The 15,318-nt window shown below is 41.5% G+C and overlaps 1 protein-coding gene across 4 annotated transcripts in view; it reads right to left on the bottom strand.

The window, feature by feature from the left end:
• THRAP3 (thyroid hormone receptor associated protein 3) overlaps nt 1–15,318 on the bottom strand; it is an 87,191-nt gene that overhangs the window by 2,798 nt on the left and 69,075 nt on the right. For all 4 annotated transcript variants that reach the window (XM_068269064.1, XM_068269065.1, XM_068269066.1 and 1 more), the window contains 6 exons: nt 14,311–14,483; nt 12,874–12,985; nt 11,985–12,069; nt 6,505–6,683; nt 3,076–3,277; nt 1,344–1,490 (listed from right to left, as the gene is read on the bottom strand). In XM_068269064.1, coding sequence (XP_068125165.1) covers nt 1,344–1,490; nt 3,076–3,277; nt 6,505–6,683; nt 11,985–12,069; nt 12,874–12,985; nt 14,311–14,483 — 898 coding nt within the window. The remainder of the gene's footprint in view (nt 1–1,343; nt 1,491–3,075; nt 3,278–6,504; nt 6,684–11,984; nt 12,070–12,873; nt 12,986–14,310; nt 14,484–15,318) is intronic.

Genomic DNA, 15,318 nt, shown 5'->3' on the forward strand with positions numbered 1-15,318 from the left:
CTATAACTTAGGAATGCCTGATAGAATATTCCAACAGACTTAACAGGAAGTTAGAGGACACCCCCCCCCCCCCCCATTGTAAGAGAACTTAACAAGCACACACACACACCCCTGTCAATTTGTATACTTAGGCCCGGTTCACATTAGCGTTCCCTGTCCGGATTTTCCTGATCTGATCCGGACCGTATACTGTACAAACGGAACGTACGTTCCGCATAGCAATGCAAAGTCTATGCGGACGTTCACACGTGTCCGTTCCGTACAGTACGGAGCCGGACCGGATCCAGGCACTTTTCCAACATGCGCTATTTTTTGGGTCCGGATCTCCGGCCCACGCACCCGGACCTGAGCCTGACAGCACCATCCGGAACACAGAAACCAATGGGAAACGGAAGGCACAGAACACACTGCCTACAAAAACCTGACGTTCTACCACACTTCCTATGCGTATCCAAGCGGCCATTTCGGATGGGGACACATGGGCCAAGCATGTCTGGAGTGGAGCAGCAGTGACAGACATGCTGGAGCTGTTTGGCAGAATGCCGGAGGTGGAGGTGAGGCCTACAGCGGAGGAACCCGATTCTACAGGTGCACTAGGTGCACCTTCTGCTGACCCCAACATTTTTTTATTTAAATTTCTCTATTTTTTGCCCACGGATCCGGATGGCAGCCTGATGCATGCCTGATACAAACGGACCGGATCCGGATCAGAACCGTACGGTTCTGATCAGGATCCGGTCCGTTTACTTGCCAAAATGCAAGTGTGAACGGGGCCTAAGAATCTGTAACAAAGATTATGACTCTGCACACACTAACAAATGCCAGACGTATCACTAAACAAAACATAAAAATTTTTCCCCATAGTTTTGCAAGAGAAGGTGATTGATAAACCACCTCCTCAGCTTCTAAGTCAACTACTTGACATTACTACTTCCATATACAGTGCAGAATAGAATGCAACAAACATTACAGTGGCCTTCTATAGGCCATACTGCCAAGATTACAATGATTACATAAATCAGTTTAAAGTGTTTCTTGGTGCTATCCTAAAGTCATGGCTGCTACTATACAAAGTGCAAACCCCATGTACAGAACTCCTGGGAAGAAAAGGTTTTAAAAAGAAATGAAGGTGTTTAAAAGACAATCTTGCAAGTGCTACTTCCTGAGAGATGTGCGTTTTCATCAGAAAGCAGAACTTTAATATATAAATAGAGAGAAGACACAGCATAAAGCATGCTGCAAGCTGTCATTACATTCCATCATAATTAATAATTGAATTTGTGGTGTGTAGCAAAAAAGTAACAGCAATAAAAGAACAGAGAACAGCTAGAACAGAAACATACCAGGTAATACTTTTTACTCTTGGGTGTGTATTCTGGATCCCATTCTTCATCTCTAGGGGGCCGTTTCTGGAAATCATTGTTGTTGTTATTGTTATTTCCAGGAAATGCACCCCTGCCCCATGGTCTTGTTCCTCTTGCCCTGTATTGCTGTGGAGACAGAAGGGTTATATATTATATACAGAATATAAAGGCTACATTTTATCGAATAGTAGAAGAAACAATCATAATACGGTAAAAAGATACAGCGTACCTGTAAAACTATTAAACTAGATTTTATGAATGACAAAAGACAACTTGCAATAACCATTTGTCTTCCTAGACCCCCAAAAAAATATGTATGCAAGGACTATGACTTTATATGGCCTCTAACCAGAAACATTTTGGAAGAATGTATCAAAAATATACAGTAATGCTTGCATATTAAATGGGATTTCCTTTAAAGAATACCAGAGCCAAAATCAATGAGAAATGAGAAATATGGTGAGCTGTCCTGATGCTAGCCGCCCCCCCACCATTCTGCCCCACCCCTGCCTCTAAATGCCCTCCTCCCGCCACCCTCTTCTGGTCGCCTGGGTCCAGCTTCACTGCGCTGGCCCAGCTGCACACGTCCTACAGCATGCAACCGTGGCCGGTAGCACTATGTGCATGACGCCATGCGAAGAGCACTTCCGGATGCTGTTACGTACTTTAAGACACTGGGCCAACGCAGTGATGCTGGACCCAGGCGACCGGAAGAGGTTGCTGGGAGGGCATTTAGAGGGGCAGAGCAGAGAACAGGGGAGCGTTTAGCATCAGGACAATTCACCATAAATGCCTTCTTCCCCCCTTTCCCATATTGATTTTGGATCTGGTATGCTTCAATGATGTACCTGCCATAGGCTTCCTTTAGATTTGAGTTACTACCGTATATACTCGCATATAAGCCGACCCGCATATAAGCAGAGGTACCCGCTTTTCCCAGTATGCCCCCCCCCTCCACAGTAGCCAGATGTGCCTCCAGTACAAGTCAGCCGTCTTACCCTTAACTAGATATGCCCCAAGGATGATACAGCTGTGTTTCAAGACGCCACTAGATGGCATAACAGATATGATACAGCGATTGCCACACAGGAAGAATTGCCGTTCGCGTTGCCTGCACGCTCAGCTCCAAAGCCAGGGTACGCAGGTAGTCTTGAGCAGCACACTCTGCACACCATTTGCAGGGGACGAGGGGCACAAACACAGCAGGGAGCCAGGTGGCAAGAGAAGGATCACTAGTGCACAATCCTTATGCTCCTCTGCCAGTAACAAAACCTGCTCCACCATCTGTTCTTCTCCACTGACTCACATATAAGTTGAGGGGTTAACTTTTCAGCACATTTTTTGTACTGAAAAGTTAGGCTTATACATGAGTATAAAAGGTATCAGTATACAGTAGAATCCATGTAGTAAACTCCAAGGGACCTGGCCAAGTAGTTTACTATGCTAGAAATTTACTACGCCAGAAGTGTACTATATCAAAATCTGTCACATATTGTATATTCATACAGGCACATAGGTTAGGACCTGAGGACTGAGTTTACTATAGCCAGAGGTTTACTACAGTACATCAGAGATTACTATAACAAGATTCTACTATAATGCAATACTGAAAAAGCAAGGGCTAACTTTCTGATGTGTAGCCAGTACTTCATATGAACAAAACAGTTAAAATTTACAAGCCCTACAACCGAAGAGGTAGGGAGGAGCTTACAAAGGTTCCTCGTGCTCGACCTCTGTCACCACCTCCTTGGAATTCCTTATTTCCTAAACGTTGCTTGTCAAAACTTGCCGAACCCTCTTCCTTTTCCTCACTTTCAGCATGGAATTCTTCTGCTGGTGGTGCCCGCATGGAATGGGAGGAATGTGACGAGGAAGAAGAAGAGCGAGAACGCTCCCGCACTTTTCTGTGCTTCCTGGGGTAAACAAAACAGAAAAAAGAAACCGATCAACATGTTTACCAGATGTTAGAAGTCTTTAGAGAATATTATAATTTCTGCTTTAGTCCCCCAAGTGACCAATGCTTGCTAAAAGTAGTACACAATATAATTACCAGCTAGTTCACATAGTATTATTAAATGCCTGTGCAAAAAGACTAGTATGTGGCTGTTCATCGAAAATACACTTGTCATTAGCAAAATAATAGAGTATAAAATATTTCGGATTTAGGAATTACCAGACCTCCAAAGGCAATCTCTACAGATGCTGAAGTGGTTCACATAAATTTAACCTAAGCTGTCGTACACGTGACGTCTGAATTCAATCACTCCACTAAGATATAGGTATCAACAGTTATGCTCTGTGGATGTAATGTGTATAGCTATAAGTAGGTTCAGCATATAAAAGGTATCAGCAGCACAATGTTAACACAGTACTTCAGAGAATGTTGTCAAAGTCCATCAATTTACCTACTTGCTGCATGTAGTGAAGTATATTTACGCCCCTCAGGACTTCATCTGAAGTCCCAGGGACATACATATTAGTCTACAGCCGCCGCACCCTCTTGCTTGCCCCTACATGTGTTTTTTGCCACCCGATCGTTAGAGAGGAGATAAAATGCAGTTCCACTCAATTTAAGTTCCTGTGTCAATGTTCGCCGGCATCAATGAGATACCTGCGGCCATTGTAATTACGGAAGTAACACATCCACGTATTACTTTCTGTAAAAGACTACACATACATTTGAAATTAACCCCTTACCTCTCACACTCTCCCATAGTTACCCAAATTAAACTCAAATTGTTACCATAGGGAATTAACTTTTTAATATGTACAGTATGTCAAGAAGGTATATTAATGTTTTTTTTACATTATGGGCTTGTAATTGTGATGGACACAAAACTGAAAAAATGCACCTCTATTTCCAAATATTGGTGTCATACATTGTACTAGAGAAATATTCTTAACAATGCAATAACCGGGACAAATGGGCAAATAAAACGTGTGGGTTTTATCCACAGTAGAACGTTTTATTTTAATACTTTAAATGGCCAAAAAACCTCAGAAATAATGATATTTTTTTCCATATTTTTCTTAGTCCCATTAAAGTGCATTTAGAATAAAATAATTTGTAGCATAACCACCCAAAGAAAGCCTAATTGGTGTGGAAAAAAAAACAAAATATAGATCATTTTGTTGTGATTAGTAGTATTTTTGGTGAATGAAGGGGAGAAGCGCTGAAAGGTGAAAATTGATCTGGTCCAGAAGGGGAAAACCCCTCCAGTGGTCAAAGGGAAAAAAGTTCATAAGTTTACCATTTAAAGGAAGTATTACAATTAGTTAATTTACATGTGAGATGTACGTGGGGACGGCTCTGGATGTGAGCTCTGTACTCACATTCATGAACTACATCTCCTGGAATGCAACATGACACACGTGTGACCCTGCTGGAAATTACAAATGTTGGCAGAAGCCGACGGTCAGGTGAAGAAGGTTGGTTGTAGGGGAAGAGTCCAGAGCAGCAGCACCCCAGTAAGTACCTTTGCCCCCCCCCCCCCCATAGCACACACACCATTACATTTTTTTAAAGAAAAAAAAAATCAGCTCAGTTAGCTTTAACCTTCCTGGCGGTAAGCCCGAGCTGAGCTCGGGCCATGCCGCCGGAAGGCACCGCTCAGGCCCCGCTGGGCCGATTTGCATTAATTTTTTTTTTGCTGCACGCAGCTAGCACTTTGCTAGCTGCGTGCAGTGCCCGATCGCCGCCGCTACCCGCCGCGCCGCAGCCGCCCCCCCCCCCCCCCCCCCCAGACCCCGTGCGCTGCCTGGCCAAACAGTGCCAGGCAGCTCTATGGGGTGGATCGGAATCCCCTTTGACGTCACGACGTCGGTGACGTCATCCCGCCCCCGTCGCCATGGCGACGGGGGAAGCCCTCCAGGAGATCCCGTTCTTTGAACGGAATCTCCTGATCGCCGAAGGCGATCGGAGGTGGGCTGGGGGGATGCGCTGAGCAGCGGCTATCATTGTAGCGAGACTGTCTCGCTACATGAAAAAAAAAAATTAAAAAAAAAAAAAGATTTGCTGCCCCCTGGCGATTTTTAGCAAACCGGCCAGGAGGGTTAAAAAAAGGAAACCCTGGATGGGAGATACGGAGGCTGCCACATGTTTACCTTTTAACAATCCAAGTTGCCTGCTGTCCTGCTCATCTTTCTGGTCAGTAGTGCCTGACTCCTGAAACAAGCATGCAGCTAATCAAGGTACAAACTTGAGTCAGAGACATCGACCTGCATGCTTGTTCAGGGTCTATGGCTAAATGTATTACAGGCACTGGATCAGCAGGACAGCTAGTTGTGGATTGTCTAGAAGGAAATAAATATGTTAACCTCCATATGTGTCTCTCACCTCTGGTTCCCTTTAACAAGAGATACCCAAAATGACTTTAATCAGTAAACTAGCAATTAGAATACAGTTCAGAGGTAGGGAAAGTTGCCTATACCCAAGAGCACAAATAACACAGGGCAGAAAAACATAAGTACAATACATTTCACCTAACATCGCTGGCACCACCACCAAAGTCTATAAGTGCTATTTCTATGTAGAAAAGTTCTTCTCAAAGAGAGGCCACTAGCAAAATGTATTGTAAATAAAGTCTTCTACTTATCACTGTCTTAGTCTGTCATGTTTGCTGACTGCAATGCTCCTTCCTCAAAATGTATGCTCTAAATACTAGGATACTGACTACTATTATTTTGGGTTGCTTCTTGTTAAGTTCAAAACATCATACATGGCACAGCTGAAAACAATCTGCATGGGAAGGAATTCTTATAAAAGAAAAGCTTACTTTAGGTTGCTTTTGTTGAAGAAGACAATAAAAGGTCATTTTTTTTCTATAAGGAACATGTGGAATATATTTCTGTACTTTGAGGATAAAATGGCTAGAGAACTGGCTATTCTAAATGAGTTGTAAAAAGCTGAAGTAAATAACCATGCAATTGGGAAAGTTTACCTACCATGATTTCAGTTACAAACTAAATTTGTTTCCCTGTCACTTCTGCAAATCTAATCACCAGAACTAATTCTTAGGTGTTGATACTTTTGGCAGCCTAGTGAAGAGCAGTTGTGAAGGGTTTAGTGGACAAATATAATTTATGACCTTGCTTGCATTGCTTAGGAGGGCTGAAAAAAGGCTACTGCAGTCTCACGTACTTATGCTTTTTGGAGGACTTCCTTGTCTTCTCTGGTTTCTCAGGTGACCTCTCTCTGGAGCGGCTGGAATCTCTGGAGTCTCCAGAGTCACGGGAATGGTCACGCTTGTCCTTATGTTTTTTGCGGCGTTCAATATCCTGCCGCAGATCAGAAGGCTCCTCTCTGTATTTCCCTTCTCCCTGAGATGGCAGAAAATTTGTATTAGGGTACAGCCAAATAGGCCAACTCAGAATACATACTGCAGCAATTAACACTTCCAGTCTGGTGATGAAAGCAGCCTTATGAAAATACATACATATGTAGTGTTTATCACAATCAATGTCAATTATAGAGAAGAAAGAACATTTTTAATACATATATACACAATTTATATACACATTTATGTTTACATAATAGGAACAAGATGTTCTTAGAAATTAAAAAAACAGCATTTAATAAAAATGTGATTTCAGTACTTCCACCAATCCTGTCACTATGCAAAGACCTTTCTCTCACTCAAGCGATTTGCTAAACAAAAAAGCTATAATATAAAACACAAACATAATGTGATATATATTTAAAAAGTAATTGTTAGCCCCAAAACTGAAAATGAAATCTCTCTTGCAATCTTTTATTTGTGAGATGCACGTGCATCTCTCACATGTGACTCGGCTGCGGCTGCTCTGCGGTGGCTGCGCTGGAAGTGGGGGGGGGGTCGGGGGGGGGGGGTCGGGCAGAGCTAGGCATGCTATGCATGCTCAGCAGTATCTGCTATGCGGCTTTGCGTCCGGAGCTGGGGTAAAAGGATACATAGTAAAAAATATATTATATTATATTGTATTATATTATATTGATTTTTAACTTCTACAATGCCTTTTTGGCTCATTTAAATAGTAAATAAAAGATTGCAAGACAGATTTCATTTTCAGTTTTGGGGCTAACAGTTACTCTTTAAAGGAATTATCACTACCTGTAGTGTGCACAACTACCATTGCCAATTTTTGCCTAATGCTGGGAATACACAATGAGATTCTTCAGCATTTTTTCAGATTTTTCAGCAGATTTTCTTATCAATTTCCTTTCACTTCTATAAGAAATCGATCAGAAAAACGATAAATAAGATCTGACATTGCGGAAATTATCTATCGAACCATCTATCTGCCAAAATATCTCATGGTGTACTCCCAGCATAAGAATGACAGTTTCATAGCTGTAATGCTGACCCAGTGGCTTTACTTTGAGTCACTTGTTTTTTTCATCCAATATTGACTTTTCCCTGAACTTCCTGACCTGCATATTTGTTCCAAGTGAAATCAGCAGTGCGGACAAGCAACAAGCTTTTTGGGGCAGAAGTCAGGGAGAACATTTCACTTGATTCTCACAAGACAAATGTTCTTTAACCTTCCTGGTGGTAAGCCGTGCAGGAGGTTTTCTCAGGCCCTGCTGGGACGATTTGCACAATATTTTTTTTTTTGCTGCACGCAGCTAGCACTTCGGTGTGCTCACGCAACTAGCAATCGTCGCCGCCGCCTCGCGCCGATGCGGCTGCGCTGCCTCCAGCCAATTATCTTACTTTTGGACTTTTTATTAGCTTGGAAACCTATTACATCTACAATCTGCGCCCTCATTGGGAAGACCTTTTCTTCAGGTCTTGTCCAGACAGGAAGTGTGAAAAGTCTCAACAAGGACACTTGGAGTATGCCCTGAAAAAAAGCTAGAGCACGTCAGGTTCTATTTTTTCCTGAGCTAGACAATTAGATAAGCTCTTCAACCAACAAATGTCAAAAAGAGAGTTTTAAGACAACTAATACACCAAAATAGAGAAATTAGAAAGTAGAGCGCTGTCCTGCTTTGAGCAAGCTATAGAATCATATAAAACAATTGGGACAAAAGTGCTGCATACTAACTTCATAGACAACAAGTCAGCATCAAAATAAGAGAGCCACATCAGATCGATAGGCTGTGAGGTTGCCAATACCTCAGATGCTGTGACTGGCCCATATAGTCCGCTGCATCCGGTGAGTGGGGACCTGAAGGGGGGTTTGATCCCTAGCAGCCATGGCATCTGGATGAACTGTGCCTACTGATGAACTTCTATTATTTCCTGAAACACTTGGGTTTCATATTATTAGCTAAAAAGAACCCTTCCTGTCGCTGGAACAGAGAGTGAAGGAAGTTCTCCCAGATGTAAAATCTTCACAAAGTTTACAACCCTTAGGCCTCTTGCACACTACATGTGATTTCAATTTTTTATACGATCTCATTTTTGACTCCAATTAAAAAAACATAGCATGCAGTTTTTTTTTTTTTTAATCTGAATCAAAAATTGGAGAGAATATAATATCTATCTATCTATCTATCTATCTATCTATCTATCTATCTATCTATATATATAGATAGAATCGCATGTAGTGTGCATGAGGCCTTGGCCACATTAAAGAGGATCTGTAAATATATTTACGGAGGGGGAAGCCTCTGGATCCTAACGATGCTTCCCCCATCCTCCGTTCACCTGCCCGGGTCCCCCGAAGTGCGGCGAGGTAAATATTTACCTACCGCAATCCTGCACAGGCGCACTAGCGGCTCTTCCTTCGGGTTAAGGTGGAAATAACCGAACCTGATCGATCCACTCTACTGCACAGGCACGAGTCCTTTTGTGCCTGAGCAGTAAAGCTGATATGATTGAGTTCGGCTATTTCCGCCAAGCCCGAACGAAGAGCCGCTAGTGCGCCGGATCCCGGAGAGATAAATACTCTCTTGTCAGGGGAGGATTGTGGGTGGATTCGGGGGAGCCAGCGCTGGATTCCCTGCAGCTGCAGGGGACGGGAATCCTCATTGGCTCAAGTAGCCCTAGATTTTCTCTCTAAAGAAAAAAACAAAAGTATGGGCTGGAACTGGGCTTTAATGTGCATTTGCACTGATGATAAACTTGCTAGATGGAATAAACTTAGGCATCAAAAACTGCTTACAGTCAACTTCATTGGTTATCTAAAGTACCTCTGAACCTAAACACCTACCTTCCTCCTCCAACCACACAGCTGAATATTACAAGGAGAAATATGCTGAGAGTGCCATGTTTAGAGATGGTCAGTAATTACAGATAGCATGCAAATTTTAACCAAATTCTATGCAGCTTTGATTTGAGCAAATCACGTGCATTTCCTATCAATTTTGATTGGCCCAATTCTAAGCTACAGACAATTTACATTGAATATTGATGCAAGCCAGAATTAATAGCATCACGCTCTCTGTAGCCATGTTGGCACTCCAATTGCAGAGACAGCAGTAATCTTTTCAGGTTTACTATTTGTTCCAGATTTGGTTTAAGGACATTTTCAGGCAGAAGTATAAACATACTAGTTTAAGTTCTAACCATTAATTTTGATAACTATTGATGCACACCTTAAGGAGAACCCAAGGCACATATATGAAATCTTAATAGGACACAGAGGCATGTTCTGTGCACAAGGACATGCCTCTGTTCTATTGCCACCACCAGCCCCCCGGGCTTTGCTGTCCCCCCTGATAAATATCGCCAGGCTAGCGACAATCTGCTTGACGCTACCCTGAGGTTTACCTGGCAGCCTGTCAATTTTTTCCAGCATCGTCTCCCCCACCGCCTCCATAGCGTAGCATAGTAACAATATTTGCAAGGAAATTGATGGCTTAATGCACTAGACTGTACTGGAGTGTGCTACTAAACAGGGTGCAAGGCTGCCTACTACCTCAACGGCAATGCCTGCTCATACTAAGGTACTCTGCTCAGCATTTCTCACCTCTGCCCCTGAACATGCCACCTCGTGGAAAGGTAGACTTAGTAAGGTTTTTAGCAACCCACCACAGGATTGCTTTAAACACAAATTTAGTGTTTGATATGAAACTACTAGTAATACTGTATGATGCTTTATCACAGAAACACTGGAAGCCATAGAAGTGCAGCCCATACCCCTTCTAACTTAGCAAAGGTTAACAGGGTTCTGCCCATCTAGCCCATGACAACTTAATTTTTAGAAATCTAGCAAAAAGGTTGGATTTCATGGATGGTTGCACTAACTCACTGGCTCCAGCCTGCTGATCACCTGACACCTAACTTATAAACAGTAACTAGCACAACTGTCATCTTTGTGTTTACTATTTACCTGCATCCGTGTTTTACTTCAGCTAACATCTGGAAATATGCCTGAAGAAGGGGACTATATCCCAGAAAGCCTGCATAATTTATCAGTTAGCCATTAAAAGGTATTTTTTACAAAACGTTTTTTTCTACCTATAGAAATCTAGCTTAACTGCTGGAAAAAAGGTCAATAGAAATCAAGCAAAAACTAGTTTGGCTTTAAAATTTTAAGTGCTTAGTAACTATGCTGTATTTAAAAACCATATCAATAAACAGTAAAAGTAATAGCCAGAAATTTTGCATTAAACTGCTCCACTTTATACAATGTTTATTTATGAAACAGTCATTTTGCAATCCTTGCTACATTGAAAAACCCAGTCTAGTACAAACTGTCATAGCACAATACAAGAGCATAAATGGTTCTCTGGGCCATTCAGGATGTAACATAAGGTGTGTTTTTACTTTAAGAAATATAAACTGGTGTTTTTTTTTTTTTTTGGTATTAACGGGATACAGAATAAAATACAGCACATAAAAGTCATGCAACTAGGTTACAAACAGCTTTCAGGTTGACTGTACTGCTGTGTTAAAATTCCACTCTTTAATCACACATTTGGATGCAGTAAAAAAGAAAAAAAAAATCTTTCACATGTAAGCCAAATGGGATTTTTAACGTACAGAATATAGGAATTCAACTCATCTTGCTTGTAAAATGTTCTCTTGAAATTTTAATCAACTTGGATATTTTTGTCCAGGCAATATATATTTACTGACTCCTTTGGAGAGAAATATTTAGTTGCTCTGGGTAACACCAAACAAGGTTCAACAAATGAATAAAATGTTCTGACCAATAAAAGTTGTCTGCACCTTTGAAGGTTAAAAGCATTTTCCAGGAGAAATGAACTGCTGTAAGCACCTCTTTCCATATTTGTGTTCATCCCAGTAGTAGTTTGTCAAAATATAACAGCCATACACTGAAGATGGAATCGCCACCTTCGGAGACATGCAATTGTTTTTTTATGAACAGTCTTGTATACAATAGAGTAAGATACTTACAAGCAGCACCCACAAATATATTAGGGTCATTTGCTCATCACTGGAGATTTTTGGATCCAAAATTCCTCTTTTTCAAGTTCAATCACAATAGACCTTGGAGTGATTTCATTTTTACCATATCCTAAACCACTTCACAAAGGTTGTTGATATATAGATTTTTGTTTTATTAAAAATTTAACATTTTGCAGTTCATTTTTTAGAAATATTTCACATCCTTAAAAGAAAAACACAAACTTAAGTAGAGAGCAGGGAAGAAGCAGGTCTCAATGACAGATAACACCTACTTAGAGCTCTTATTCTACATTGTAGTCTGCTAAGAGCACTTGCTTACCTTGTGGCTGCCTTCTTTTGTGTGTTTTGCTTCCTCTTGCAAAAATCCATGTTTTCTAAATGCACTGGGAGAAATGTCTATTCTCCTGTGGAAGACATAAGACGTTGTGCCAAAAATGCAAACAAAGTAAAGTCAGAAGTGTGATTTTATATACATAGAACACGTAAAATACTGCTAGAGCCATTCCTGTTGCAGTCATTGTTCCAGCAAGGGCCGATGTACAAGTGTAGCTTGATCAAATGCTAACAGTTCTCCCAAAAAGTATATCCTTTGCCCGTTGCTAATAAGTGAAATTACACTTTTGCTGAGAAAAATTATAGTAATGGCAAAAACTATTTCAGTTTGACAACATCATGTTTTGTGACGACATAACACAATAGTTCCACAATGGTTCTAAGAAACCATCGGATGGGAGCGTCAAAGCTGCCAATCACAATATGTCCAGACGTAGAAAATGAGTTAGACTGTTCCTTGCAGCTACTAAGTCATGCAGGAAGAAAGACATTTGTGGGCAATCCATGTTTACAACGAACGTACATGACTTGTCTTGACAAAAGTGGAATTTCACTTTAAGCAATCAGTTGCCATCTTGATTGGTTTAATGATTCACATCAGAGGCTGGATTTATTCTTTGACTCATTCACATCGATAGTCTATTTTAGGTAAATTAATCAAAGGGCTTCAGTTTTCAGAAGAACAGGCATGTTTCTATTATTCGGCATATTGCGCTTTGTGAAATAATGGCGGCAAGTGTCACAGAGCCTTCACCTCCTTCAGTAAGCAGTCACCTTGCACTCCTCATTTTGTCCATGCACAGCACGCCAGAAATAGAGTAAGCAATCACCATAAACAGGTAGGAATGCTCACAAAAGCATTATTTAGGATGTACCTGTGAATTTCTGGGCTCTTCCGAGATTTTGAAGTCTCCGGCTCTTTTGTTCTCTTTAGATAGCTAGAGAAACGTTCACTCAGTGTCATAGTTGTTGGACCAAAATGATGTTCTAAAAAATAAAAGCACTGCGTTTCATTTAAAAGAAAGGTGCAGAATCTCACATACACAATGTACATATCAAATCCCCCCCCAAAAGAAAACCCCCAAAAAACAAATGTACTTTTCTGTCCTATAGTGAGAGAAGATGGGAAGAAAGTGTCCTGCTTTAGATCAAAGTGGGAGGCACAGTAGCAGTCAGCCAAACCTAATCTATAGCTCAGTGGATATCTTGAAGGGAGGCTATTCAAGGTTTGGAGACCCCTTTCCTTATACTAGATTTCCCCAAAAAAGATCACCATTGAAAATCTAGAAAGCACATAGCTTTGGAATCACTTAGAAGACATGCTAAACATCCTTGCATGAATATAAGATTGTACAAGCAACTACAGGATGTGCTGGAGTAGTCACTTACACCAGGCCTCACACTCCTGCTTTACTTTACAAACTGTGTCGCATGTACTCATAGGGGACCCCATTACGTGCTGAGGTCTGTTAGTAAGACAGCTGCTGGCAGAATTTTCTCCCTCCGTTGACGGAAGAAAGCTGTCACCTCAACAAGTGTGTCTCTGCATTTTTGAAGACTGGTACTACAGATAACAAAAAGGAGCCTCAATGGATTGAGTTTCCAGAGGAGGCTGCAGTGAGGAGACAGACGTGTGTTTTGAAGCCAGGCTCATAGCAGCAATGAGTAAAAATAACAGACATCTGTCTCCTCACTGCAGCCTCCTGTGGAAATGCAAGGCTGCCTGCTACACAACATATACATGCCCCAGCCTAGATCCTTCCACCTTCAGCAACATAGGTTTATTTCTGCGATCATACTTGTTGCTGCTGTCATGTGGCTTTCTGCCAGCAGTGGAGGGGGAATAGAATCTGCTACACAGGCATCTGCACATAAAGGCGCCCTGTTGTCCAGCACTGACTTGAGTTTAATGGGATGCAGTATAAAGCAGGGGAACACTGATAAAAAATGATTTAGTACAATTACCATCTATTACTAAGTGGAACCTCTTTATAAAAAGTGTTCAGGAAAAAAAAAAAAAAAAAAAAACCATTGATAGCGTTCCTTTAATGGTACATTCTCCAGAACAATCGACTGTATAATCGATCAGATCACATTAATGGTGCCGGAAAATAAATCATTCTATGGATCAAAATGATTCTTTTAGTCTGTTCAAATTGCTTATTCTCCCCTCCGTTGGTGGGCATGACCAATTGCAACATTGTGGTTCCTGATTGATTGCAACAATTGGATCATTAATGGGCACTTTAACATAATCATGGGATTGCTGCGTCTCATTTATTACAACAGAAAACCACAATGAAATAATTTACCTCTAACATGATGAACAATGGTCACAATGTGTTGTGCAAAAAGCTCAGATGGGCTGCGCTGAGGCTGCGCAGACTGGATATGTTGAAAAATCGACTTAAACTCCTGATCCTTCTTATTGCTGTGGACAAGATCTCGAGATAACTTCCGTTCATGAGCCATAATTCCACTTGGGCTGTGAAAGATGAAACATATTTATATATAGATTTCCAGGGAAACATGTAAACACACGCATTATGAGCTATCCTCTCTAGACTTAAAAAATGAATTGGAGGATTTAGAAAAAGTCTATATCCCAGCACTGCAGTAAAAGTAAACCAGAGCGTAACAAAAAGCAAAAAAACATACTTACCCACGCCGCCGTCCTGTGGTCTGCCATTCAGTCACGATAATAGCCTCAGTTGCGTCAGTCCGGGTCTACTGCACATAACCGGACACGACTGAGCCTATTACCAGGGCTGATCGCGGCTGAACAGCAGACCGTGGGACGACAGCTTGGGACTCACATGCTTATGCTGCTGGAGGAAGCCGCGGGTAAGTATCAATATTTGCACTTTGTTCAGCTTTGGTACACTTTAAAAACATAACTGCTGAACCAATCAACTTTATTTCATCTCCTTTTCACTTGCATGTTGTCTTGCGATGCTCCGGAAATTCAGCAGCCAAATTGAAGTGCAGCAGAGCATTTCCCTATGACAAATCAGCTTATTTACATTCATGTATAAAAATGCTGATGGTATAAAGTACTTCTGCGCAAAGCTGGAGTGGGGATGCACCAACTTCTCTCTGCACTGTATTCCATGCAATGGAACTCATTTATCAAGACTACTGAACAGAAAATTGGAGCAAAAGTGGAACAGCTGCCATTGACAATTAATCAGGATCATTGTCTTCAGAAGCTGAAACCTGACTAGACCAGCTGCTGCACTTTTTTGTGCAGCGGTCTTGATAAATCACCTCCACTGTTACAACATTATAGATGTCAGATCAAATACCCTGAATTCCTGAAA

This window comes from Hyperolius riggenbachi, chromosome 2 (genome assembly GCF_040937935.1).
Source record: "Hyperolius riggenbachi isolate aHypRig1 chromosome 2, aHypRig1.pri, whole genome shotgun sequence".
Taxonomy (NCBI): domain Eukaryota; kingdom Metazoa; phylum Chordata; class Amphibia; order Anura; family Hyperoliidae; genus Hyperolius; species Hyperolius riggenbachi.